This window comes from Larus michahellis, chromosome Z, assembly GCF_964199755.1.
Source record: "Larus michahellis chromosome Z, bLarMic1.1, whole genome shotgun sequence".
Taxonomy (NCBI): Eukaryota; Metazoa; Chordata; class Aves; order Charadriiformes; family Laridae; genus Larus; species Larus michahellis.
In genome coordinates this window covers 30,974,141-31,000,831 of record NC_133930.1, presented here as the reverse complement: position 1 = coordinate 31,000,831, position 26,691 = coordinate 30,974,141, and the positions used below count along the sequence as shown (strand labels likewise).

Below are 26,691 nucleotides of genomic sequence, written 5' to 3'. Positions count from 1 at the left end.
AGGTAGTAACAGGTGAGAAACTTAACTCAGCTTTCAAACTAGTATTTTTAGCTATTGTGCGGGACTTCAGAAGTTAATTCAGTTCACCAAAACTAGTAGTACAAACTATTATTTTCTTAATTAATAACTGGCTTTGCTATTGCTCCTTCACTTGTACTTGTTATTTCGTTTCTTAAGAAAAAGGCACAAAGAAGGGAGAAAATGTTCATTCTCTTGGAAAGAAGTTCACAGTTTTACTTGGGCATAAAAGTATCATGCATCAGCAGGAACACCTTCTTCATTAACCACCCCCAAAGCTGCCTTTCCACCCTCTCTCTCTATAACAAAAATACCAATATTTGTAAATGTGGTCTTTCAGTAGGACTCCTTAACTGTTTCAAATTAAACTTCATATATATTCCAAAAGCTTACTAAAAAGCTTGCAAAACAGAACTGGTGTTAAAACCAGCATAACAAACATGCTTGACCATATTATTTGTATATATACACCTAGGAGACACAATACAAGCATAAGAGACAAAGACTACTAGAAATCTCATTACACTCATTTTATAAACTGTTTGACCATTTTGACTTTTTATTTGTAAAACTTAAGTTTACAAACTGAGACTTTATGGGCATTTGGATTATGACATTATTTGCCAAAAGGAACACTATCCATTTAGCTGCAGAAAAACTTGAAAGTACAGTAACTGAAGTGGCAGAAATTAAAGCCAGTCTCACTGTCAGCTAAACCATAAGGTCTCTTGAGCAAATGGATCCTAACATCACAGAAAAAACATAATATGCAAAGTAATCCAATATAACAATCTAAATCTCTTTTGAACTACTGCATAAAGATATAATTAGAATGTGTTTGGATAGTTTACTTGTAATTATATGCTGTATTATGAAATTGAAGAATTCTTTTTTATTCTTAGTAAATGTTACAGAACTCTCCTTCCTGCCTTTGCTGGTAACTATTTGCATTTGTTAACTGAAAATATAATCTGACACTAACAGAAATACTTTACTGCATTAATTCCATGAAATCCTTTTAGGTGATTTAAACATGCTAAACCAACTTCTCAGAAAAGTCTACCCCTGCATTACACACAAGAAAATGGGAGCACAGGAAGTTTAGTTGATTTAGAGTCACAATGATATTGATACAGACAGGAACTATTCCATAAACCATCTGGTATTTTCCACTAAGATAACAGTATCTGCTTGGTTTAAAAACTACAAAGCATTACAGGCATCATTTTAAGCACAAAAGATGGTTTATATTAGGAGATGAAGTCAGTGTACCAACAAATACAGCAGCTGTCATTCAGTTTGTAATTCCACATAATGAACTTCTAATGGGAAAGTTTCATGATTTCTTTCTCTTCTTCAGCACCTCCTCACAAAAACATTTTAAATACAATAGCCCTGATTTTAGAAGTTAGAAAGAGAAACTTCCCCAATTTAAGACCTGGTCCTAACGTAAGACCTGACCTAAGGTCACCAAGAGTATCATCACGTATTCTAACTCCTGTAAACTCCACTCTACTAAATGTGCACAGTAATTTTTAAATGCTGCTGCTGAAATAGTCTACTTTACGGCTGTGAGCACAGCACCAGCTGTGAAACAAGATTTTATTTCCATGTGAGACAAGATCTCATCTTTAAGACTCTTAAGGGTCTGTGTATCACCTATCACTGCCCTTGTTTCTGTGTTATCAGCATCGTGCAATTTTTTTTAAACACCAAAAGACACTGCACCTTAATAAAGCCACAGTTTCATCTTGTTAAGACCCACCTTTCAGAAACATCTATAAATCCCATTTATCAAGCTAAATATGCTTATGTCACCTAACTCCTCAACTATTTCTTTCATTCACATGTCTTTAAATTCCCTTATTCTTTGTGACCAGATTACTAAAGTAATAAGATGCTGGATCAGCCCTACAAAATATACCCAAACATTATTTTAATACAAAGAACTGCAGTTCATTCTTCAGGGGGAAAAAATTAATAATGAAAACCACTAAAGGAAGCTTCTATCCTCCAAAAAAACCTTGGTGCTATTATATATTTTCACAAGATAAATAGCAATTAAATGTATATGCAATCTCCAAGTTTGTATAAGCAGAGAAATTGGTAACATAAAATAGTTTAACCATAGTAAGAAGAAAAAACCCTACTTACTGAAACAGCAATCATGGTGCTGTCCGGCCGCCATTCTGCTTGTTTATAAGGTCCAAACTGAGAAGCTGCTTTTGATAGCTCCTTGTAGCTTACAATTAACACACTGGGCTGGAGACAAAGAAAAAAAAAAAGAAATTACATCTCATTGCTAGAAGGAATGTTTGTTATATTGTGACATATCTGTGAATAACTACATTTCCTTAAGAGCAACAACATGTTTCCCTTGAAGAGGGAGGTTCAAAAATTAGTCCATATTTGACAATGCATTACACAATGGTGCTTTTAAAGGGAGTTTATGCAGAACCCCTGCCACTCTGTCATTCCTAATCTCACTCTTTCAAACCCAGGACATTTAAATAAAATACTTCATTTGCCCAGAAAGGAGTCATTACAGAATACAGAAGTAGTTTCAAGTCAGTCAAATGGTGACTGATGCTTAAGAGGAAAAAAAGTATCTCAAGCAGGCTCCTACAATGTCAAATTAACTAGGATGAAGTATTCTATACAGAGTATTTGGTACAATCCATTTGCTTAGTTTCTACTAAATGCATGGACATTGTATTAAAACAACGATGATCAGGAAATCTGTTTTATATCTCTTCAAGAAAAAGTTGCCAGAAATTGTGCAGAAAATCCACCTCTAGAGTTTGCTGAAAAGATTTTGCATAGGGAAGCTTAGGAAGAGTGGGCTTGATGAATGGACAGTAAGGTGGATAGATAACTGGTTGAAAGACAGAGCTCGTGATTAGGGGCACAGAGTCTAGTTGGAGGTCAGTGACGAGTGGTGCTCCCCAGGGCTCAGTACTGGGTCCAGTCCTCTTCAACATATTCATCAATGACCTGATGAGGGGGTAGAGTGCACCCTCAGCTAGATCGCCAATGACACAAAGCTGGGGGGGTGGCTGACACACCGGAAGGCTGTGCCACCATACAGCGAGACCTGGACAGGTTGGAGATTTGGGCAAAGAGCAACCTTATGAAATTCAATAAGGGCAAGTGTAGGGTGCTGCACCTGGGGAGGAATAACCCCATGCACCTGTACAGGTTGGGGGCTGATCTGCTGGAGAGCAGCTCTGTGGAAAGAGACCTGGGAGTCCTGGTGGACAACAGGATGACCATGAGCCAGCAATGTGCCCTTGTGGCCAAGAAGGCCAATGGCATCCTGGGGTGCATCAAGAAGAGTGTGGCCAGCAGGTGGAGGGAGGTCATCCTCCCCCTCTACTCTGCCCTGGTGAGGCCGCACCTGGAGTACTGTGTCCAGTTCTAGGCTCCCCGGTTCAAGAGGGACAGGGAACTGCTGGAGAGGGTGCAGCAAAGGGCTACCAAGATGATTAGGGGACTGGAGCACCTCTCTTATGAAGAAAGGATGAGGGATTTGGGTCTCTTCAGTCTGCAAAAAAGACGGCTGAGCAGGGACCTTATCAACACTTCTAAATACTTCACAGGTGGGTGTCAGGAGGATGGGGCCAGGCTCTTTTCAGTGGTGCCCAGCGGCAGGACAAGAGGTCACAGGCACAAACTTGACCATAGGAAGTTCCACCGAAACATGAGGAGGAACTTCTTTACCCTGAGAGTGGCAGAGCACTGGAACAGGCTGCCCAGGGAGGCGGTGGAGTCTCCCTCTCCAGAGACATTCAAAACCCGCCTGGACACGATCCTGTGTAACCTGCTCTAACGTGACCCTGCTCTGGCAGGGGGGTTGGACTAGCTGACCTCCAGAGGTCCCTTCCAACCCTATGATTCTATGATAAGATGAGATGCACCCATTAGCATCTCTCCTCCTGGGAATGGAGAAAAGCCCTGGGGTCATGAAGCCCAGATGAAGATGTCACAGGCACCAAGTCTTCATTTCCTTTCATGAAAGTAGTTGAGAGCTGTGACACAAAAACCTAATGGAAAGTTACCCTTCCTTGCTCCAGTGTTCAGAAACACTATTCCTACCTAAATATATTTAAGGACTGTTTGTACCTTCTTGCTCTCGAACCAATAATAGCTTTCAGCTTAGATAAAAATTCCCCCTTCTGATACTCTCCACCACTGGGAGGTGAGGACAGAGAAATATGTGCATACAAATCAGTTAGATGACAACTGTACTTCTTCAGCCTTCAGTTAAATTGAACAAGCCACACTTTTCTTTTTGTAAAAGTTTCCGCTTACTTTCCTAACAGATGCTCTCCCTGACTTTACCAATGCCAATTTTTCTTCAGAGTTGTAGCAGCAAACTCTGTACCAAAAAGAGCACGCTTCTCCAGTCCCTGGAAGGGAACCAAAAGGCAAAAGAGTAATCTCTCTTTTGGCTGAAAATAATCACGAAATCACTTGGCAAAGCTTGTCATCCACCACTAGGACTACAATTGATGGCAACTTACTGTTGTTCTTAGCTTACTTGCTCAAATGGTAGAAGCTGGTACAACAAATCTAAAAACATCAGTTCTACCCAGATATTGGCAAATAAAATTATCTAACATCAAACAGATAACTAAAAAGCCTTGCAGAATCTTATTGATTGTTCTCATGAACTACACAGTCTTTTGCTGCTTGGCTTAGGCCCATCTTAACTACCTTAGACAAACAGAGAAGAAGTGCCTTGTGACAGTACACTCCTGGTAATCTGCACCATTAATGCAGATTTGGAGACCAATCTTAAAGCACTTGTGTGCCTCAAGCATTTTAGCAGCAGGCTAAAAAACGTTTTAGAAGCTCATTAATGCACAATTTTCTTTCTATATTGCTTTCACAGAACACAATGACAGTATTTATACTATAACACTCTTGTGACATTTATTCACGAGAATGCTGCTATTACACCTTAGAACCTGGAATAACAGTCTGCATGCACAGCAGCTATAAAATTCCTACAAATTGATTTCTAGACTGATCTCATTTTGTGCCTTACAGATGAGGACAAAAGGAGTTAACATTAAGAGTGCAAGCAATCACATTTATCTTTTTGCAGTTTAAGTAGCTTCTTTTCTTATTAGAAAGCAAGCCCACTTCTATTTTAATATTCACAAAGGCTACCTAGCTAATGGTTCTCTTTATCAGGGAGTGTAATGACAGGGTGAGGAGTAACAGTTTTAAACTGAAAGAGGGCAGATTTAGATTAAATATTAGGAAGAAATTCTTTACTATGAAGGTGGTGAGGCAGTGGAACAGGATGCCCAGAGAAGTTGTGGATGTCCCTTCCCTGGAAGCGTTCAAGGCCAGGCTGGATGAGGCTTTGAGCAGCCTGGTCTAGTAGTTGGTGTCCCATGGCAGGGGGGCTGGAACTAGGTGATCTTTAAGGTCCCTTCCAATCCGAACCATTCTATGATAAATATTTCACTGATGCTATTTCTTTCCACATACTCCGCAACCCAAAAGTGTTATTGCATATGTGAGAAAAACTCTAACATACCAACTCTATCCCCCTGTTTACAAGCTTCCCACAAAAGTGTGAACTGCTACAACGTTAACAAAGCTAGAAGGACAGCTTCTTGCATCCTGCTCTGCTGATGCAGGAGAAAGATAAATGGTCGTTTTATATCTGAAGTCATTTATTACACGTGAAGTGTTTAAAGATGTATACTGGCACAGTTGTATGTTCTATAAACAGGAGTGTATCAGCCTAATTTTAGTTAGTAGCCCCAAGCAGAGCAAGCCACTAAACACCCATTTTAACAAAAATAAGGGCCTAGCAAGCACAATACTTTCATCTGGTTAGTTTTAGATATTTAACTCACAGCCTGTACAGAAATACTAGGGATTTAGAATCTATTACACAGAACTTCCTCTAAATCTTTACATTTGTTTCTGTTGGAAAAACCAACTCTCCATGTCAGCTTCAAGAAAACTCCCTATTTTTTTCCTCTTCACACCTCTACATGCAGCTACTAAAGTTATATAGAAATTGAGTTAAAAACAACTAATGAAACATGCACGCTGCCTTGAACGTGCTAAGATATTCATCCTCCTTCTTCATGCTGCTTAAAATCTGACTGCTGTACATATTAATGGTAGAGCCACTGTTTTTGGAGGAACTGGTAGTTCCAGAACCATGGCAAGTGACCTAACAAAGAGTTGTTTAGAAAACAAACAAACAAAATTTGTCTACAGAAGTAAACACCTTCCGTTTTTAAGGAAGAAAGGAGACTAAGGATGAAAGGAGACTAAGGAAGAAAGAACCGAGTAAGTAATTCTTTACTCAAATTGCAACTTAAAGCTAGCAAAAGCTTCCCAAAACAGTTAAGAAGCATATCTGGCATTTCACAGTGTGCTGCAGAGAAAACGTAGCATTTTGATATAGTACCTTTTGCCTTCCAGGAGGAACGTAAGCTCAGGCAAAACACAAGCTGCCACTCACAAACAGAACAGTGGAGGTGAATGCTCACAGGAAAACCAAAGTGGTGAAAAGAAGAAAAAAAAAAAAGAGGGTAAAAAAGGAAGGAGAACCTTAAAAAGAATATAGTAGTATCATTACCAAAGAGTAAACAAATTCTCCAGTGCTCTAGTTAATGCTACTGAAAAGAGAGAAAGAGAACATCTTGCTCCCACAGTTAAATATACTTTATCGCCTTCCCTTCCTATGCACCACTCAGCTACACCTTGGCTACCCTTTCAGAACAGCACCTTTCACAGAAGCTCTCACTCTGAAATCTTTGCGCTTCTTAACAATGCCTTTCTAGCACAAAACACGCCTGTTTTGCAGATATCAGATTATGACAATATTCACAAGAGACAGCTGAAAGCAAATGTGTTTTGGATGAGCAATACTGAAATAGAGGAATTGCAGTATTTATAAAACCGTAAGGTAGCAAGCCAGCTTTGTGAGCAAAGACACCTAACTCAAACTACTTTAAAACTCACTTTTGTTTCATTATTAATTGTTGTTGTGCAATAACAATTCCTTTGGACTTTCCACTAAGAAAGATGAGCTCTGCATCAACAGCAGGACAAAATACCTAAGCAAACAATTTAAAAAACCAACACAAAACAAATCAAACTCATGGTGAAATAATTTAAAATTGTTATTATTTTACTTAATTCTACCTGACCAAATAGACCATCTTTCGCATTTCCTTTTTTAAGCAATAACTCTGAGCTGCACAAGTAGTCTCAGAACACTGAACCACATAAAGTGGTTCCTATGAAGAAATCTATCAAGATACACAAATCCTGAAGGAAGCTTAGACATGGGATATTACCCCTCTAAACACAAACATTCTACCGCATTTGATGTAAATGCAAATCAAGCAGACATTTAAACCCTAAACTAAAACTTGAATGTTGCTCTGAGCAGGCCAACTTTAAATCAGACAAGTAGTACAGACTTGAACAGCAGCCCTCACAGAAACAAGTGTCCGTCCTAATTAACATGCTCAGACGGCTTTGAAGTAAACGACACGTTAACCAATTGGAGAGAGGTACAAACATTGCTCGTTTGACAGAATATAAAAGAATGAAAAAATTAGTTTTCCTTAATTTGGATTGCATGGTTTGACTGCTGCAGGTTAATGACAAACTGTGCATACAGTGGATTTAACAAGTTAAGTAGGTCAGCAAATACAATGGGAAACTACTGGACTAAGTTTGAGAAGTAAACACCTAACAGCATCTATGCATTCAGACACTGAAACTTCTTAGTGTTCCTTCATGTTTAGTTGCTCTCTTACCATTAATTCACTTGAACCCAGAAGGAAAGAGAGCAAGACAGGAACACTGCCATCTATAGTCATGCAAAAAAAAAATCAGTAAAAATATGAAGTAATAATACTCTTGCCCAGGCCTGTGGATGTTCCTGTAAGACACCATCACTCCCATAATTTTTATGCAAAACAAAGAAGTAGTTATTATATCCGTATTAAATATGAATAGCAAAATTGTATCTTTGCCTAATTTCTAAGAATGTTGCATCAACTAGTTGATATAGTCGTACTCAAGTTCTTATGCACGCAAAAAGTTAAACGACTTCTTTAAAACACTGATAAAGTTGCACTGAATCCAACTATTTCTGCCCAAATAATACCCAAGAACACTGGGAAGTTCTGAATGTTTTGTCTAGCCTATCCACAGCCAACACATTCAGCTCTGAACTCCATTTCTTATTTTGCTTTTATTTATTGTAGCTATAAATCCAAAGTAACTTGAATTTTAAACCCAAGTAAATTTCACAATCCTTAATGTGTCCTTCTGTCTTTAAAGATTTTCATCCTTAATGCCACTAGTTCACTATTACTAATTTACTTTCCAAAGAATTTTTTATATTTAATTATAGCTTTCAGACACTGAATATCTGGAAGGCTAACAGCCTTTTCACAACTGTTATGTCTACCAAGAAGATTCTTGTATTTGCTGAGAACACGCAACAGCAGTAGCAGCTGACAACATGGTATTATGTATGGGTTTAGGTTTTGTAATGGAACATCAATACAAGAGCCTGCACGGCCGTAGACAACTGTTAAAATCCTGATATTCTCATGCCCTAACAATTTAGTCTTCTAGACATCAAAAATTAATCTCATTTAGAATCAAGAGGCAATTTATTTCAAACACACAAATGTTCTGTTAGACAAATGCTTCCACACTTCATTAGGCTATAGGCACAAGACAAAAATCAAAACCACCCTGTTCTGATGAGCTTCCAATCTAAGTGACAAAGAAAAGGCTTGGCGAAAACAAAACAAAGGCCTGGTGACACTGTGGACTTTATTTTGTCGTTAGATGGTCTGTGCTCCACTTTAAAGGCTGAAGCTTTGTAGGTTTATAAACTAATAAACCAGAAAGGTAAGACTGAGAAAAAAAAGCATGAATGCATGCATAAGGAAGAAGAAAATTCATTAGTAAGGACCAAAAAAACCAAACCACCACAAAAAGCCATTTTGCCAGTCACAGAGATATAAGGTGGTGACAAAATAATTTCTAAAAGCAGGGTTAATTATAAAAACATAACTCCTTAATTCCGCAACTGGAAAGCTTAGAATCAGCAGAGTATCTATCCAACAAACACAGCAGACACAGCCCCCAATACTGTGCTTCATGTAAGCTACTGTGAGAGATTTCAAAAAAACAAAGTGCAGCAGAACTGTCAATCGCTACATCTTACAAATGAAAGTTAACCTATAGCTCAAAACTGTTGCCAGTAAGAAAGGCCATATTCCATAGATCTTCCCTGCTCCTAAGCCCCATGAATTGCCAAGTGCTTAAATCTAGATTAAATGGAATTGTGTGTCATGGATAACAGACTCTCTAAACTCATCTCTGATCTTATACTGGTGAACAACTCTGTTATGTGCAACTAACAGTAAAACCCCATAACCTGAGGACGCTTTTCTCTTCATGCAGGTAACTCTGAGATGTCTTTCAGGGGTCATTACATTAATACAGGAGACACTGAAAACTTGGTAAGGTCTGCTGAATACGTGCATGACAATTTTACATTTCACATGATAAATCCATCAGTCCAACAGGTACTTCTCTTTTCATTAATTCTGTAATCACAAATACTTCTTTATAATAGAAGCAACAGCACAACTGTTATGGTTATCGACATATAAAAAGAAAGGGCCTTCTCAAGCAAATACCTGATGGCTATGAGTAAGAGGTTAGCATCTCAGGGCTTAATTACTAAGGAAAAAACACAGCAGAAGAGGCAAGACATCTTAGTTTGCACTGATGCTGTGTCATATTGTTCACAAAACACAATCCCAATCATTATAAAGACGTCTGTTGTCCATTTTGCAATCAAATTTCAGATAAAAACGCAACAGAGATTGTTTCTAATCCTATCTAAGAAAAGGCCACATACAACAATTCAGTAAGTTATTCTGCTTACAGTTCTGAGTTGAAAGCATAATCCTGAAAGCGTGCTGCAAACATTTTATTTTCTTTTAATGGCCACCTATAATAAAAAAGATTACATGAACAACTGCACATTTTTTAAGATATTTATTCATACATCATATGAACTATAAGCACTGTTGTCACAAGTAATTCCTTTCATAGCGTGCCAAAATTCCAGGTTATAGAGACCACTTCTCGAACAGAAGCATAGTCCCCTCTTCTGTTGTATTTGTTTAAATAATGCGTATACTTAGATTTAAAGCACATATCAAGCTCAGTTCTAATACTGCAACAACTAGGGACTGAAAAGCATGTAAGAGTGAGTTATGAGAATATATATATAGACTTATATAGAATTATTCAGCATTTAGAATGAATAGAAATTATTTGACAATCTAAGATTCTGACATGCATGCTTTCCCATAAACTTATAGTTCATACGGATAATCTGATCCAACATCAGACCATCATAAAAAAAAAACCAGGAAAGTTTAAAAACAAGGGTAAATGTAAATCAAAAGCTGATAAGCACCTAGGTAATTAAAAAATGCTCCTCAAAATGACTGGTTGGGGCAAGCTACTTGGCTTCAAAGAGCTTACGAAACTGGTTTTAACTGGCAGAGTCACAGCAGATAGCCCAACACCCTCCAGTAGTTTTCATTAAATATTCAAGGCTGGTACTTATTCCTGTCATTGCCACAAGTTTGTTAAGATCAAATAAAGGAAATGCTGAACTATATTTATCCATATAACTTACATCATCAGACTATTCTTGTGGCAAACAATTCACTCTTCAACACTGGGCGGGGGGTGGGGGGGGGTGAGGAAGCGGGGGCGGGAACTCCACTCATCTATCACACCTCTTTCCTCGGTTGCATACATCTTCCCTTAACACCTACAGCCCTGTGGGCGAATACCTAGAATTCCCTGTACCGCCTCAAGCTCTTATTTCATGAGATAACCAAACCATTTTAAAATTAAAAGCCACTACTGTTAAAGGAGTAATACTTTCAACGAGCCAACTACAATGCTCCTTTGATCCCTTCATGAGCTGAAAAAACCCAGGCATCTCTTTGTTCCGCAAGCTCAACAGCCCCGTAAAAGCCACCACTAGTCCACCAGAAGGGCCACTAAAACACAGGTGCAAGCAGGAATGATCACAACACTTAGGACTGCACATCTGCCTCATGAAACCTCACCTTTACTTCCCAAGTCAATCTATTAAACAGCATTTACCTCATTTTAGAAAGTTTCTCATTTCAAGCATCCAAGTACATAACATTTCCAGAATAAAAACATTGATAAACTTCCTAATGCTGTCGGTGAAAACAGTTTCACTGGCTCTTAGTGTCAAGGAATCTTTTGAAGCTCCTAGGCCATAAACAACTTCTGATTTAAGAAAAATACTTGAAACAGCAGTCTTCAGTGGGATGCATTTAGTACAATCCATTGGAGTGCAAGAAGAAAATATGATTTGTACCGTTAATAAATAAAGTAAAAATTTAAAAATGTGTTTATTTCAGCTAACTGTATTCTAGTTTTTTCTCCTTTTCAAACACTGTAGCAAGCCTCCTAGAGAAGCTGTCAATGCCCCTAGCCTGTCAGTGTTGAAGAGGCATTTGGACAAGGTGATTGTTGTAGGTCCCATCCAATTGAAATACTTTATTCTATTTTTTAATTTCTATGTTGTGTATGCTTGATAATGCGCATACCAGCACGGTAGCACAGGCATGTAGTTCATAAATAAATAAATGTACACATATCAGGGGTGCGAGATCAAAAATCTTTCACCAATACTGGTGCATAAGCAAAAACGTTCACCACTGATCAGGGGTCTTTCTATCCACAATCCAATCTTTCCCTACAAAATAACACGTAAAATAGTCACCGACTTTTTGGCCCAAAACCACTAACAGAATTCCATCTGTTTTTACCCACACCATTTACCCCAGTTTCTAATCTTAATACCTACACTGTTTCCAAACCAGAAAACAATACACACTTTGGGATAAACTTTCCTTAGTTCCATTAGTTCTTAGCACATGGTAGGTGAAAAGAAGCTTTAAACATTACCACCTCACTTGAAAAAAATATATATACTGAATGTAAATTCACACGTCTGAAACTATTTCAAAGGGCTCACTGTTCCTGAAAAATTCAAAACAGAACTACACCAGCCTCATCACCTCATTCTTACATGAAACATTTCATATATAGTTGAGACAGTAATAAGTCATAACAAGAACATAAGGCTGAAGGCTTTTCTACTTCAAGAAATTGAATTAGTTCAACCTGACCAGAACTTAGCCTTGCTCCAAAAAAGGTACTTCTGACAAATGAAAACATTTGATAGAGTGCAATAACTTTACTTTGTTTTACAAAAATCCAACACATGATTTTAAGCATCACCTTAAAAACAAACAAACCAAACCCAAAATGCAACAAAACAAACAAAAAATCCCCACCCATGTGCATAAAAATAATGCAAGAGATTCTCTTAAAAAATGCCCTTAACAGAAACCTTTGTCTTACAGGATTTTGCTAACAGCTCGATGTCCACAGAGGTGGTAAGATTGTAACATACTTTTTAGTCTAAGATCAGTCAGTGATCAAGCCTGGCAAAGTCAGCACCCTCCTCAAAAGCAGCCATTACATACTGAATTAAAATGTATTTAATAATTTTTAATGACCTGTAAGTTTGCTCAACTTTTCTGCATCGAGTGAATTCTTTTAGTGCTCTGTCTGTAGCCAGTTATACAACATTTCAAAACAAGTCCAAGCACGTAAGTTAATTAATGTTGTCCTCAGGAACATATATAAAGTAAACTACATTCTAGACAATGGCACATCTTGAGAAGCACTCTACAAGCCTGTTCTTTTTTAATGTATCTTCCTGGAAAATAAGATCAGTTGTGCTCTGTTGATAGACTACAACTATAGGTTTAACAACTGGCAAATGCCAGAAGACCATACACTTTATCAAAGCTATGTGCCACAAACATAAGAAAACAGAGGCCACACGATGATATTCACACAGTGTAGTTACTGGGCAGACATGCCCTAATTCGATACTTGCATAGGTTAAAAAACAGTATCAGCACTCCACCCAGGAACTAATGAATACCACACACAGAGCATAACACAAGCTAAAGTGATGAAATCTCAGCATAACTTAAAACAAGATTTTAAGGCTATGACTGCCATTTGATACCTTTCAGCAATAGCTTTCTAAAACTGGATTGTTGGTTTTCTCCTGTAATCCGAGATGAACTCTATAAATTACCTGGAGTTCGAGGTATTTATAGACAGATTTAGGATCTAATCTAGGCAGTATTTAAAAGGATCCATCATCAAAATTTAAAGTCAATACCAATGTCTCATTAAGTGCATCAAATCAAACTGACAAACAGCATTTTTGTTGCCACACTAATTCAAAGTGAATTAAAAGGAAGGCATTTAATGACAATTATTCACGTAGTCTCAAACTGGATATTGCTAGAGCAGCAACTTCCATTCAAAACCCATGACAATTCTTCTGTTTAGGGCTGCAAAACTTTTAGTTTTCATAAGAAGAAAAGTTTGTGAACTTCTGTGTTATATCATTACACAGAATGTTATAGTCTGTCTGTGTTTCAAAAACATATTCCATATCTCTTAGATTCATACATTCTTTTACATAAAACATAGAACATATGAAGGCAGAAGACATGTAGCATACTTGCAAAAAAGGCATTGCTACAAATATGCCTTATATAAGTAGCTTATGTGCTACTTAAAGTCAAAGTGGAAAAAAAAAAGTTGGTCAGAAGTCTCATTTTCAGGAATAACAGGTGTTAACTCCAAGTAGGTTGATCTTACATATTTTCTTAATGCTACATTGCTATCAGTAAACACCGTGCTTAAATGCTCAGATTCACTTAAATAACGATGTATTTTGCAGGCTTTAGTCGCAAATTTTTCAACCCTTCCTGACAGGAACAAAAAAGAAAAAAACCCACACATTTTACATATGAAAGGGCTTTTCAGCTGGGAGAGCAAAGTCTGCGGGCGGATGGGCATGGATACTCACTCTGCAGTACCAGATGCTTAGCTGAGATGGGGATAACACTGCGAAGAAAGCTCTCTGGGGATCCGTCTGGATGTGAAGAGGTTGCTCCAGGGACTCCAGGGGACACAACAGCCTCTTGGGCCAGCCGCTGAGGAAATACATGGCTGTAGATTTCCCTCTCCCCGGGGAGAGACGCGGGGCTCCCAGCCTACTCTAGCCTATGAGGGGGCACGGCGGGGACATCAGCCGAAGGGGAGACGCAGGAGGGCTCGCTGTCCGCTCGACGGCTTCCGCACGACGGGCTCTGACCACCGGCCCGGAGCCAACCATGCATAATCACCAGCAAAGCGACGGGACCCCTCGACTCAGCGGGGCGGCCCAGGTCTCCCCGCCGATGGGGCCCGTCGCCCCCAACCGCCGCCGCTGCTCTCGTGTAGGGGGGAGGAACGCGGGGAGCGCCGGAGACACCGAGGGCAGGAGCGGAGGAAGCGAGTCCCGGGAGGGGAGAGAGCCAAAGCGGGCCGCGGCCTGAAGGAGGAGGAGGCGGCGGCGGGGGAGGTGGCCGGTCACTGCTCCGACCGGGCCCACGGGAGCTGCTCCTGCTGCAGCAGCGGCTCCTGTCTCCTGCGGGTGCCTCGCCCGCCCGCTCTCCGTGTCTCTGCTGCTGCCGCCACCGCCGTCCTCGTCGTCGCCACTGAGGCCGCCGCCGCCATCTCCCTCCTCCCCGCCCTCGACGGCGTCTGAGCCCCGCGGCGGAGGGCGGGGCGGGGGCGGGGCGGGGCCAGGCACGGAGGCGCCTATTGGCCAGGGCGGCGGGGGCCTCGTGGAAGTGACGTCAGAGGCGTCCGAGGTTCCCGCCCCGAGAACCTCCGTGTCAAGGTTCGGGGCGAGGCATGCGCGGGGGGGTCTGCGCAGGCGCGCAAGGGCGCCGGTTGGGCTGCTGGGGACTCAGAGCGCCGCGAGGGCCCGGCCTGCGTCGGGGTTTGGTGGTGTCGGAGCCTTTGCACAAAGTAGGTCCCTCTGGCACCCCGCCTGCGGCTTAGGACACGAAGAGGTTGATGAAGTGGCGGAGGGATGCCACGGTGGGCCGCTGTAGGCGACGAAGACAAGTCTGTCTGAGGAAGACCTGTGAGTCACCAGCATGGACATTGCCATTAAGGCTGTGTTTTGCAGACAAGGTGAGCGCAGGTGCAGGGAACAGTTGCTCATGCACTGCGTGTGTATCGTCATGGGTTTGGTGTCAAGCTTCTGCCAGGTGCTGGCACAAACATTTCTCCCAAGTGATGAGTTGCATCAAGAATCTGATTCATCTGAAAAAAAAAAAAAAGTCATTTTTTTTTCCTGCTGGGTTATATCTCAGCCAAGGCCTGTGCCTTAATCTTCTTTCCAAGGCTGCCCAGGTGCTTTTATTCACGTATTAATCATGGAATAGTTTGGGTTGGAGGGGACTTTGAATCAAAGTCATCTAGTCCAGCCTCCCCTCCAATGAGCAGGGACACCTTCAACTAGATCGTGTTGCACAGAGCCCAGTCCAACCTGACGTTGAATGTTTCCAGGGATGATGCATCTACCACTTCATGGGCAACCTGTTCCAGTGTTTCACCACCTTCATTGTAAAAAATTTCTTCCTTATATGTAGTTTAAATCTTCCCTCTTTTAGTATAAAGACATTACCCCTTATCACAACAGGCCCTGCTAAAAACGCTGTCCCCATCTTTCCTATAGGCCCCCTTTAAGTACTGAAAGGTTGCAATAAGGTCTTCCTGGAGCCTTCTCTACACAGAACAACTCCAACTCTCAGGCTTTCCTCATAGGAGAGGTGTTCCATCTATATGATTATTTTTGTGGCCCTCCTCTGGACTAACTCCCAAGAGGTCTATGTCTTTCCTGTGCTGAGGACTCCAGAGCTGGATGCAGTACTCCAGGTGGGGTCTCAACACGAGCAGAGTAGAGGGGGAGAATCACCCCCCTCAACCTGCTGGATGCACTTCTTTTGATGTAGCCCAGGGTACAGTTGGCCTTCTGGGCTGTGCTGTTGGCTCATGTCCACCAGTACCCCCAAGTCCTTCTCAGCAGGGCTGCTCTCAATCCCTTCATCCCCCAGCCTGCATTGGCACGGGGAGGTTGCCCTGACCCAGGTGCAGAACACTGCAGTGGGCCTTGTTGAAGCTCATGTGGTTCACATGGGCCCACTTCTTGAGCCTGTCCAGGTCCCTCCGGGTGGCATCCCATCCCTCAGGAGTGTCAGCCTCACTGCTCAGCTTGGTGTCATCTGCAAAGTTACTGAGAGTGCTCTCAATCGTGCAATTTAATTGATGAAGATACTGAACAGTACTGGTCCCAATATGGACTCCTGAGGGACACTGCTTGTCACTGGTCTCCATCTAGACAGCGAGCCATTGAGCACTACCCTCTGGATGCGGCCATCCAGCCAACTCCTCATCCACTGAACAGTCCACCCATCAAATCCATATCTCTCCAGTTTAGAGAGAAGGATATTGTGGGGACCGTGTCAAAGGCCTTAGAGAAGTCCAGATAGATGATATCCATAGCTCTTCTCTTGTCCACTGATGTAGTCACTCCATCATAGAAGGCCACTAGGTTGGTCAAGCAAGACTTGTCCTTATTGAAGCCATGCTGGCTGTCTCAAATCACCTCCCTGTCATCCATGTGCCTTAGCATGGCTTCTAGGAATATCTGGTCCATAATCTTCCCAGGCACAGAGGTGAGGCTGACAGGTCGGTAGTTCCCAGGGTCCTCCTGTCTACCCTTTTTAAAAATGAGTGTGATGTTTCCCTTTTTCCAGTCGCCGAGGACCTCACCTGACTGCTATGACTTTTCAAATATCATGGAGAGTGGCTTGGCAAATGCATCAGCTAGTTTCCTCAGGACTTGGATGCATCTTGTCAGGTTCCATAAGCTTATTTATGTTCAGGTTCCTCAGGTGGTCTGGAACCTGATCTTCTCTTACAGTGCGAGGGACTTTGCTCCCCCAGTCCCCATCTTCTGGTCCATCAACTCGAGGGGTGTGGAAAGAGAGGTTGCCAGTGAAGACTGAGGCAAAAATGTTTTTGTGTACCTCAGACTTCTTGTCCATTTTTACCAGTTTGCCAGTCTTGCTTATTAGGGGGGGTACTCTTTCTTTGACCTTCCTTTTCTGGCTGACACACCTGTAGAAGCCCTTCTTATTATTCATTGTATCCCTTGCCAAGTTCAGCTCCAGTTACACCTTGGCCTTCCTGAGCCCATCCGTACACAACAGGGCAGGTGCCTGTACTCTTCCCAGGATACCTGTCCCTGCTTCCGCTGCCTGTGCATTTCCTTCTTGCCCTTTAGTTTGACCAGCAGGTCTTGACTCATCCATTATGGTCTCTCTTGCCTTCCTCTCCCGATTTCTTACACCTGGGGATCAAGAGCTCTTGCCCTTTATTGAAAGTGTCCTTAAAGATCTGCCAGCTCTGTTCTGCTGCCTTGTCCCTGAGGGCAGTTTCCCATTGACTAACTCCTTGCAGAGCTGGAAGTTTGCTTTCCCAAAATTCAGGGTCCTGATTTCACTCTTCACCTGACCCACATCCCTTAGGACTGCAAACTCCTGTGAGAGTTAAGAGCACAGGAGCATGTAGTGTGAAGGATGAAGAGTAGAAACTAAAGCTATAGCTTTAGATGTAGTGAATGGGGCTTGTTAGTCTCCTCTTGTAATTAGAAAATAAAAGGAGATGGAAGAGAACTAAAGGTAGATGTCCACACTATTCCAAAGGCAGTGCCTGTCTTGGAAAGAAATATCTACCAGTAGAAATAACCAGGGAAGTTTACTGAACCAGTCGCCCAGCACTACTTGCTAGAGGAGTTTCTCTGGCTGAGCTGTCTTGAAACAGGTCTCACTGCATGCTGATTACCCAGTTCCCTTCAAAGAACGTGGTCTGTCCCCTCACCTAAGGCCTGCTCTCTCCTAGCATCTTTCTGCTAATAAATTGTTGTTGTTACCATACGAAATACCACGTTCCAGCTGAAATATTTCTGTCTGAACACAAACACAGGAAGAGAAGTGAATTACAAGATGTATATATTGGAATTCAGACAAAACTGTAATATAACTTGAAAAAAATTATCGTAAAGGAGCAGAATAACAAGATATTTCATACCTTAGACTTTTAAGTATGCAACTGGAAAATGTGTTGCCATCAAATTCCCTGCTGTCAGATAGATGCCAATCGGTGCCAATCACTACAAGCACCCTTCTTGCTATAGTCTCTTCTCTGAACTCTTTTTGGCCTGCTTTTTTGATAGCTAGCATTCTAAACTAGGAAATGGAAATAATATTCAGGAGTGTAGCAGCATCTCACTTACTAACTCCCCTTCTATTCCTCATATTAGGAAATGAATGATACAAAATACATCTTGAAGAATAGGTATGACTTTTATGATGATCCTTCTTCTGGATTAATTACATTTTGCCAAGTGCACCTTACTTGATGAAAGTACAGAGAAATTTCTCAAAGAAAGTCCATGAAACAATAAGTAAGGGACCTGCATGTCTTTCATACTTCCTTGTAGCTTCTTTAGTTAGTGCTACAGCATCCTAACACATGTGTACGCAGAAGAGGCAAACATGCTTCCAGCTCTTCTTGTTCCTGTGGAACAATGCGAGGTTGTATGCTGAGGGCAGCATTCATGAAGGAAACGACTATTGCTGTTAATAGCAACTACACTGTAGGGTTTTTTTTGTAACTGTATATTGTGCAAAAAGTAAAGAGACTGAAGTCTTTGCAATGTTTGTATGGTTGCTATTGTTGCTTTCTCTGTGGAGAGACACGAGGCACACAATTGAAATGAGAAATAATGGTGGTGCAGTGTTTCGTTAAAAATGTGACTATCAAAATCCTCAAATCAGTGATATGAATATGATCTAAACTATGTCACTTTTGGTACAATTCTGTGGTCTGTATCAAGAACATATTTAGATGCCTAGATTGGCAATTTGGTAATAACAGACTTTTAATAGACAAACGTAGGCTGTTTGTACTTGAGTACAAAAACACAAGCACATTTTTCAGTGTTGTGGTATGGGAATGTAACTCCTAATACCCTGTGACGCAAAAGTTGTGTGGAAATGAAATGCACAGAGGGGACTAAGCTCACGGAATTTCTTGAACAGATCTGGCAGTGGCTACCAAGGCACAATTACAGGATATAGCAGTGAGACTATGATAACAAAGCTCGACAGAGTTGTGAAAGCCTTTTATGCACAAAGGTCCGGTTGTCAGTTGTCATCAAGTTCACCTAGTTGAAGATAAGACTTGCTTGCAGCTGCCTACTCAGTGACAGACCTATTGTTTTAGAAACTGCACTCTTGAGATAGCTGTGTCCTGAAAACGAAGAGCTCCTGCAGATCTGTGGGAGCATCCATGCACATTAAAATATACAAGCCTAGATCCTTAAGTCTCGATACTAGCAGGCTCGTGAGAGGAAGGAGGGGACACTGCTGGTGGCAAAAGTAGATCCAGAAGGGTAGGTATTTCGCACAGTTGCCACTGTTAGACTCCTGGCATTGCTTTGCAGCTATTGCCATGTATTGTCATTTAGATTATGCAGCTAGCTCTCACCTAATCTTATGTCTGCAGCTGTTGCATGAACAGTTATTTTTAAAAAAGACCCTTCCCCTGACTGTTATTACTGCCAGCAACATAGCTCAAAGGCAAAAAAACTTACAGAAGGACTTTTAGTGACGCATGGTCATAGTCAATGGCATGAAGTTTTTGCCAGGCTGCTTTAAAATGCAGGTATTACATCATATAAACCATAGAAGGTGTGTGACAATGCATGAGCATCTGTGTTGTGTATATCAAAATATCTTTATTCAGTCATCTTGTCATCTTAAAATTGGTTATGAAACAAACAAGTCAGGAGTATTCCTGTGAAGAGACTGTTAGAAAGAAGGGGAAGAACAGTATATTCTATTGTTACTGCAAAATCAAATTCAGCAATCTGTGCTTATATATGGTATATGACCTGAAATACTGGGACAATGCTCATTTACAATAGCTAGACTCCATCATTTTACCATACAAAACAATCATTCTGGAATAGACCAGTACATTTCTTTTGGATTAATCATTATAGTTCTACTCACTTTAAGTCAAATTATTTTTTTATTTTTATACCCAGCTAAGGTTAAATAGAGTAAAAAGGTAATTCTGAGCAAAGGAAGTGCAAGTTATAAAATTAATTGGATACCCTCCACCTGTTTTTCCCAGTACTCAATTATTCACAAATGGTCACAAAATCGCTAGTAGCTGGCAGAAGTAGCTTTCCTCAAGCATTCAAGAACCCAAACCTAAAATTTGCAAGTAAGTTAGTAAATTTGCTAGTGAATTTTGGAGTGGATATAAATATTGCAATAAAGTTGTAGTTATGGAATCAAATAAATTTGGGCCCAAAATACTTTCTTATGTTTACTCGTCTCCGACAAAATAGAAAGGGAAATCAAAGCAGAGCTCTTACCCATACATTAACAGTGATACATGATATATAAAACCACACATGAAGGTAAAAGTAGAAAAATATTTGAAAGCTCTGAAAGCAACTCTTATTACTTAATGGATTAATCATTGTCAGTGTCAATAAATATATGTGCCAAAATCATGGGCTGTCAGATTTAACATCGCTACCACAACATTTGTGGAAGATTTGGGTTCTTCGGAACAAAATCCTTATAGAAAGAATCCAGAGGACTTGGTTTCATAAGTGCTATAAATTCAGTAGGACATTATTTTTAAAAAAAATTCCTCCTCAGTAAAAATATCCTTAGAAATACATTATCTTCTTTCAGACTTTATTATCTGGGTTTCAGTGACTGATGAATATGCTCTTAGTTTCAAGAGCAGCCTACCACTGAAGTATTTGCTTTGTCCGCACAGTTGCTTTGCCAAAAGCCATTGTGGTTCCTGAATATGTCTAGAGAATTGCATTCATTGAAGATGTTTGATATTTGATACAAGGAAGCCGGAACATCCAGAATCACAGATAATTTTTAAAGTCTTGGCTTTAGGAAATACGTTTATTCTTTTAGATTCTGGAGCATTCAATGCAGCCTCTTAAGGAAAGCACCAACATTATGAACAAACTGACCAAAGCACCATGCAAACTGCCACGTGTGGAAAGAAATGAATTAAGGTTTTTTGGGGTGACGGCTGCAAGTTTTTACCAGGTAGCACACTCTATCTGAAGTACGGGGTGCACAGTATGGTTACTATACATTACATGTAATATACATATACATTACGGAATCATGGGCAAAATGGTTAGAGAGATAGTTCTTGGATATGGAAGCTTTGGTAGGTAGGATGACCTAGACTTGTTGTATTTTATACATTTAAATCATTGACTTTACTAGGTGCTTCTGGAATTTTGTGAACATTTGCTGCATTGTATCATCTGAAACTCACAAAAGTGCACTTGAATTATATTGCTCTACATATTATATTGATACAAGTTACCCATAAACTTGTGTTATGGATACAGTGTTATCTGTAATAGATCATGCCTTGAACAGTAAAGAACATACATGTTGGAGGCGGGAGTCTGATCTGGTAGGCTGTTGGACATCATCTGCAGCATGGGACACTGCCTCTATCCAAGAAGCAGAATCATGACTTACAGGTGTCAAGATGCAAAACACATTTGCAAGTATTTTCTTGAGCAGATACAAGGGACAAAGTAAAAAAATAAAATGAAAAAAGAAAAAAATAAAATAGAGGGATTTTCTTGTATGTGATTAGTTAATATTTACCTTAATTTTGTCTTCTGTGTCTCTTCATTGTAGGCATTTGACTGAGATGCATATTAAAGAACCTCTGACACTGTATTAAAGTGCCTATAGCATTGTCACTGCCCTCTGCAGGCTTGTATTTGGTAAGCAAAGACAGCTGTAGCAAATCCACTTTATTTTGATTACGTATTTATACTGGTTGAGCTAGTTCTTTTTAAATATTTTGCTAGCAGTTCATCATCTGAACTTTGGAATTTTATTCCCAAGCTGCTTGGAAACAAACACAGAGTGCTGTAAGTAAACATCCACAAAATGTTACGCAAACCACTTGTTTCAAGAGCCCGGTTTACTATCAGTTTGTGTGTTACAGCCATGCAGCATCCTGAACGACAGGAATTCCAGTTCCCATCTCTCTTCCCCGTAGGAGCTCATCCCTGTCTATACTGACGTGGTTGTGTCTGAAAGAAACGGGCGATCAATTCAGTTTTTACTTCTTTGTGATCGGTGACTACAATGAAAATAAATCAGCTTTTTTGTAAGGCCCTTGTGTCAGACTCAGCCAAGTCGATACTGAGGTAGAGCTGTCCCAATATCCCTAAAATGCAGCTGCAAGTACAACTGAAATTGTCACTGTCAGAGAAGGCATCATATTTTTTAACTCTTTCCTGTTCACGTGCAATGTAAAATAAATGGTGTTTGAACTCATGATGTTGTTTCCTGTTTGTTGGTGATCTATTGCAGACTTAGAATATCTTCCAGTTGCAGGACAAAACTGGGAAATCATTTCTCTCTTGATAAATTACATGAAAACTGATTGCTCATCCCAAATCATCATTGATTAAATGGTAACGGTAACCCATTCGATGCAAGAATTATCATCAGCATAAAGCAGAGCCTCTTCTTTTCTGTATTTATGGGTAAATTGCTCTTCATGCCTATTCCGTGCACATCAAGCCAAAATATGTTTTCCAGTCAGGAGTCTCAGAGCAGTGAGGACAATAGTATCCAAAGAGTTCTGACTTCTGGTCTGAGACCATTCAGGGACACCTGTGTGGTCTCTAGGAAGTCACCTAAGCCTCTGTTGTTAAAATCTTGCTAATAATATGAGCCTCACCAAATTGTTATGTATGTAAATTAGTTAAGGAGACAGATTTCAAGTTTTTTGTCAAGCAGAAGCATGTACTTCAGCTGAAGATCTGAAGGGGCAAAAGATGCAACATCAGGACTAGCTGGTAATATAGACGCACACAAAAAGTGTGAATACTGTCAGTTATATTCTTAGATGGACCTCACAAATACTAAATAACCTATGAGAAAAATAAACACATTAAAGAAGAATGCATTAGAAAAATTATAGAGAGTTAGTTGACTTTATCCACATTTAGAAAAATCTCTAATTAACTATCCTGTGACCTGCTTAGAGATTTGACATTTGTAAATAAACACTGTGTGGAGCTATAGAGCTTGTTCTTCTGGAGATGTAAATTAGATTAGAAGGGGAAGTGCTTTATGAACTTCTGCTTTTAGGCTACACCCCAGTAGTCACATTTTTTCAGTCACTGAACCACGACAACCTTTCAGCAGTTCCTTGATAGAGTTAAATAGACATTTTCCTAAATGTAAACAAAGCATTTGTTTCAGTGATACAATCTTAGTTAAAAAAAGAGAGAAGTGTTTCAGCTTTTGTAGACCATACCCACAAAACTATTGAGTGGGAAGCAAACTGGTTGGAATACTGTCAGAACAAAATACAGTTCTGCACATCAATGCTTACTTGTTTTGTTAAGCAAGTTATATATCCTTGGATGCCATTTTTCCAGCTCAGATACTGCTTTATGACTTGGCTTAATACTTATAGTAAACACGTGACAATGAATGCAAAATAAGGGCATGCTCAGGCAGAAATGTTTCTATTACTCTTGTTTTGGAATCATATGATGAAACAGCACCAATTGTTCTTAAACAGTCCTGGGAAACACAGGTCTCAGAGTGACTGGCGTGTTTACAGTCTAATTAAGAATAATTACTACATTGTATTAAGAATACTATACTTCCATATTAAGAGTTATTTTTCTGTTTTGCTTATGTAGGCCAATGAAAATTGCTGGACAGACCCGAATATATTGAAGTAATCTCTGTGACTGAAAATGCACGTGCCTGAGTGAGGACAGATGCAGCAAGGTGTTTAGTCAGAAGACTCCAGTTTAGCAAGTATGTGCTTTAAGTGCCTCTGTGACTCCCATTTGCTGCAGTGGTAGTTAAATACGTTAAACACTTTAGTACTTTCAGTGTGACCTACTGTAAAGATGAGAGGTTTTTATTCACACATTGAAAATTAGCATGTTTTTAATGTGCTCCCAAACCAGGGCTACAGTATCAACTCTTAAACACTTTTAAAATCATTGACGTTTTGCCCTAACAAATGCCAACTCAATAGTACTTTACTGATAGAAATGAGAAGGTTATTTTATCAGCGCATAATTCAAGGTGGTCTTGTCACTTGAACACTGTTGGCTGTTCTCACCCTTTCACATCAAAAAGGCGTACGAAGGGCAACAAGAATGATCAAAAAGGCCTCAGGACTGCAGGCTCGTGGCTAGGATCTGACCCAGGGCTAAGTTCAGTGAACAGGATGTGGAAAATTATTGTACATGACCTGAAAAGGACTGCAAATGTGGATGTATGTGTAAGATGTGTGAGTGAGTGTTTCACTATTGACCTTCGGGACTGATCAGCCAGGGACGAGGAACTGGATGAGGCCACCTGCATCTCCATGCTTATGTGAATGTGGTTTGTGTTTACATGGGAATCATGGAAGGAAGAGATGAGGAGGAAACATTGCAAAATCTATCAAACTCGACGGTATGAATAAGGATCTGGTGTTCACTGGCCCCTCCAGTCTAAGACTTAGAGAGTATCCAATGAAGCTTGCCTTTGGATAGGCACTGAATAAACAGGAGGAGGAAGTCAGTGGGTCCACTTCTTGAGCAGGCTTTTATGTTGCAGACATGTTTTCTTCCCATTTTATGATTTTTTCCGAAAGTAATGGATCAGCCAGTATGTATTGTTCCTTGAAGAGCTTGAAGAAGTTTACGTAAAGGATAAAAACCATAACACCCAGAATCAAAATCCCTGTCATTTCTGTGTTCTCTGTTTGGGATGCATCGTACATAGTTCATGAGCAGTCCCCAACATTAAACGAGGCAAAACTCTCATGCTTCATCCACACTATCCCGTGATCCTCCTTCAACTTTTACTCAGGCAACACATTTCAAAATGCCGTGTTTGTGTTCTTTGACAGAGTGTCCATTTTATTGAAAAACCATGTACAAATAGATAGAATTCTAGTTAATCTCTACTGAAATGAAAAAGGGAACCTTAGTGACTAGCCAATTACAAATTAATTTTTCATAGATGGATTTGCAAAATTTTGTTTGCTATTTAATTCCTCTGATAGATACCTGAGAGCTTATGGGAAGGCACACAGGCAAAACTGTTCCTGCAACCTTTGCTTTTTCAGCTGGAAAAAATTACAAGCTTGCAAGGCTTGTAAGCAAGCATGACATGCATAACTGCAGTCAGTAGAAAAATTAGGTATATAGATCCAGTCCTTGAAACTGTTCAGTTTTTGCAGCTTACATTGAACATAAAGGGACCTGCAAGACCTTGGTGCCCCGCAGGATGTAGCTCTATCTATATATGGGGAAAAAAGATACGCCATTGCTCAGCAAAATTTGGAGAAAAAACAAGATTTAAAAAAAGCACTTGTTCATGAGCACATGCTGTCTTGTGTCATGTGACATTCTTGGTCTTGTGATCCTCTTCTCCAAGTTTTATGACAATCCTTTTAATATTGACATTTCATGCTTTCTTCCTTCCTACTCCCACTATGAACTGGATTTCAAAATAATATGCCTTTTGCTGAGATAGCAAAAAAAAAATGCCCATGTTACAGGCAGAGTCCTGTGCTACATTACAGATGTGGCTGAAAGGTCTGATGAGAAGCTTCCAAATGCGATGTGAAAATCTGAATTAAGGAGCTGAAAACTGAACTTCTACCAGTAGAAGAATAGAAGAGGTGCAGAAATACAGGATTTTGCACCAGAATCAGGACATTATAATTTCATTATTGACGAAACAGGTGGAACCACTTAGCAATCTGGTGTTTCAACATGTGAATGACAGGCAAAATACAAGCCTCTCTCATACCAATAGCAATGGAAGGTACCACTTTTATGCCTGCTTGACAAGGGTTGGGTGTCATTAAAACTCTAAGAACACCAGAGACAGATTACGAGTCTCTCTGTTACAAAATTCACACATGTTGCTAGTGTACAGCAAACAATTTTTTAAAAAAGAACAAAAAAACCAGATCTTGCAGCGATGTTATTGTTTTCCCTCAATGTTTCCTACGAGAAGCAACTTGTGCAGTTGTTCTCATGGCATTCAAAACAGCCGTCACACACCCACAGCATCCTTGGACAGTGCTTAGGCATCAGACAGCTTGCCGATTGTATTCATAGAGTTTGACTTGAAATGGCACCTTAGTCTAATAGCATAAAATATTCAAATCTCTATATTTGTAGAATAAAGCCTTTAGAGACTCACCAGCAGAAACGGATTACTGGAGACATCAGCCAGAGAGTTGTACTCTGACTCAGCTGGTGTTAGTAATATAGGTAAAAATGTTAACAAATGTGTGGTCATTTTATTTTTGCTTTTTCTGTGTCTGCTCAAGGAAATTTGAAATATGAAATATGCAGAGGAGGGCAGGGGAAGAGGAGAGGAATCAGACAGAAAATAGGACCGAAAGCCGTTAGTCTGGCACACAAAGAAACCTTTAGTAATTTGCTAACAAATTCCTGATTAGAAACACCAGCAAAAT

At 40.2% G+C, this 26,691-nt stretch overlaps 1 protein-coding gene and 1 long non-coding RNA gene across 8 annotated transcripts in view; one reads left to right on the top strand and one right to left on the bottom strand.

Annotated features, from left to right (window-relative positions):
• Nucleotides 1-14,779, bottom strand: part of RIC1 (RIC1 homolog, RAB6A GEF complex partner 1) — a 52,149-nt gene extending 37,370 nt beyond the window's left edge. For 4 of the 7 annotated variants that reach the window (XR_012584854.1, XM_074569268.1, XM_074569273.1 and 1 more), the window contains exons 1-2: nt 14,060-14,779; nt 2,173-2,280 (exon numbers count right to left, since the gene is read on the bottom strand). Coding sequence is in view for 6 of the 7 variants with exons in the window: in XM_074569268.1 (XP_074425369.1) it covers nt 2,173-2,280; nt 14,060-14,200 (249 nt within the window). In the remaining variant the exon portion in view is untranslated. Of the gene's footprint in view, nt 1-2,172; nt 2,281-9,982; nt 10,049-14,059 lie in introns of all 7 variants that reach the window. The other 3 variants (XM_074569270.1, XM_074569269.1, XM_074569274.1) reach the window with 2 other exon arrangements.
• Nucleotides 14,780-14,951: 172 nt separating this feature from the next.
• The window catches only part of LOC141736242 (uncharacterized), a 22,867-nt gene continuing 11,127 nt past the window's right edge, over nt 14,952-26,691 (top strand). The window contains exons 1-3 of the long non-coding RNA XR_012584928.1: nt 14,952-15,216; nt 21,861-21,949; nt 23,897-24,017. This is a non-coding gene — a long non-coding RNA (uncharacterized LOC141736242). The remainder of the gene's footprint in view (nt 15,217-21,860; nt 21,950-23,896; nt 24,018-26,691) is intronic.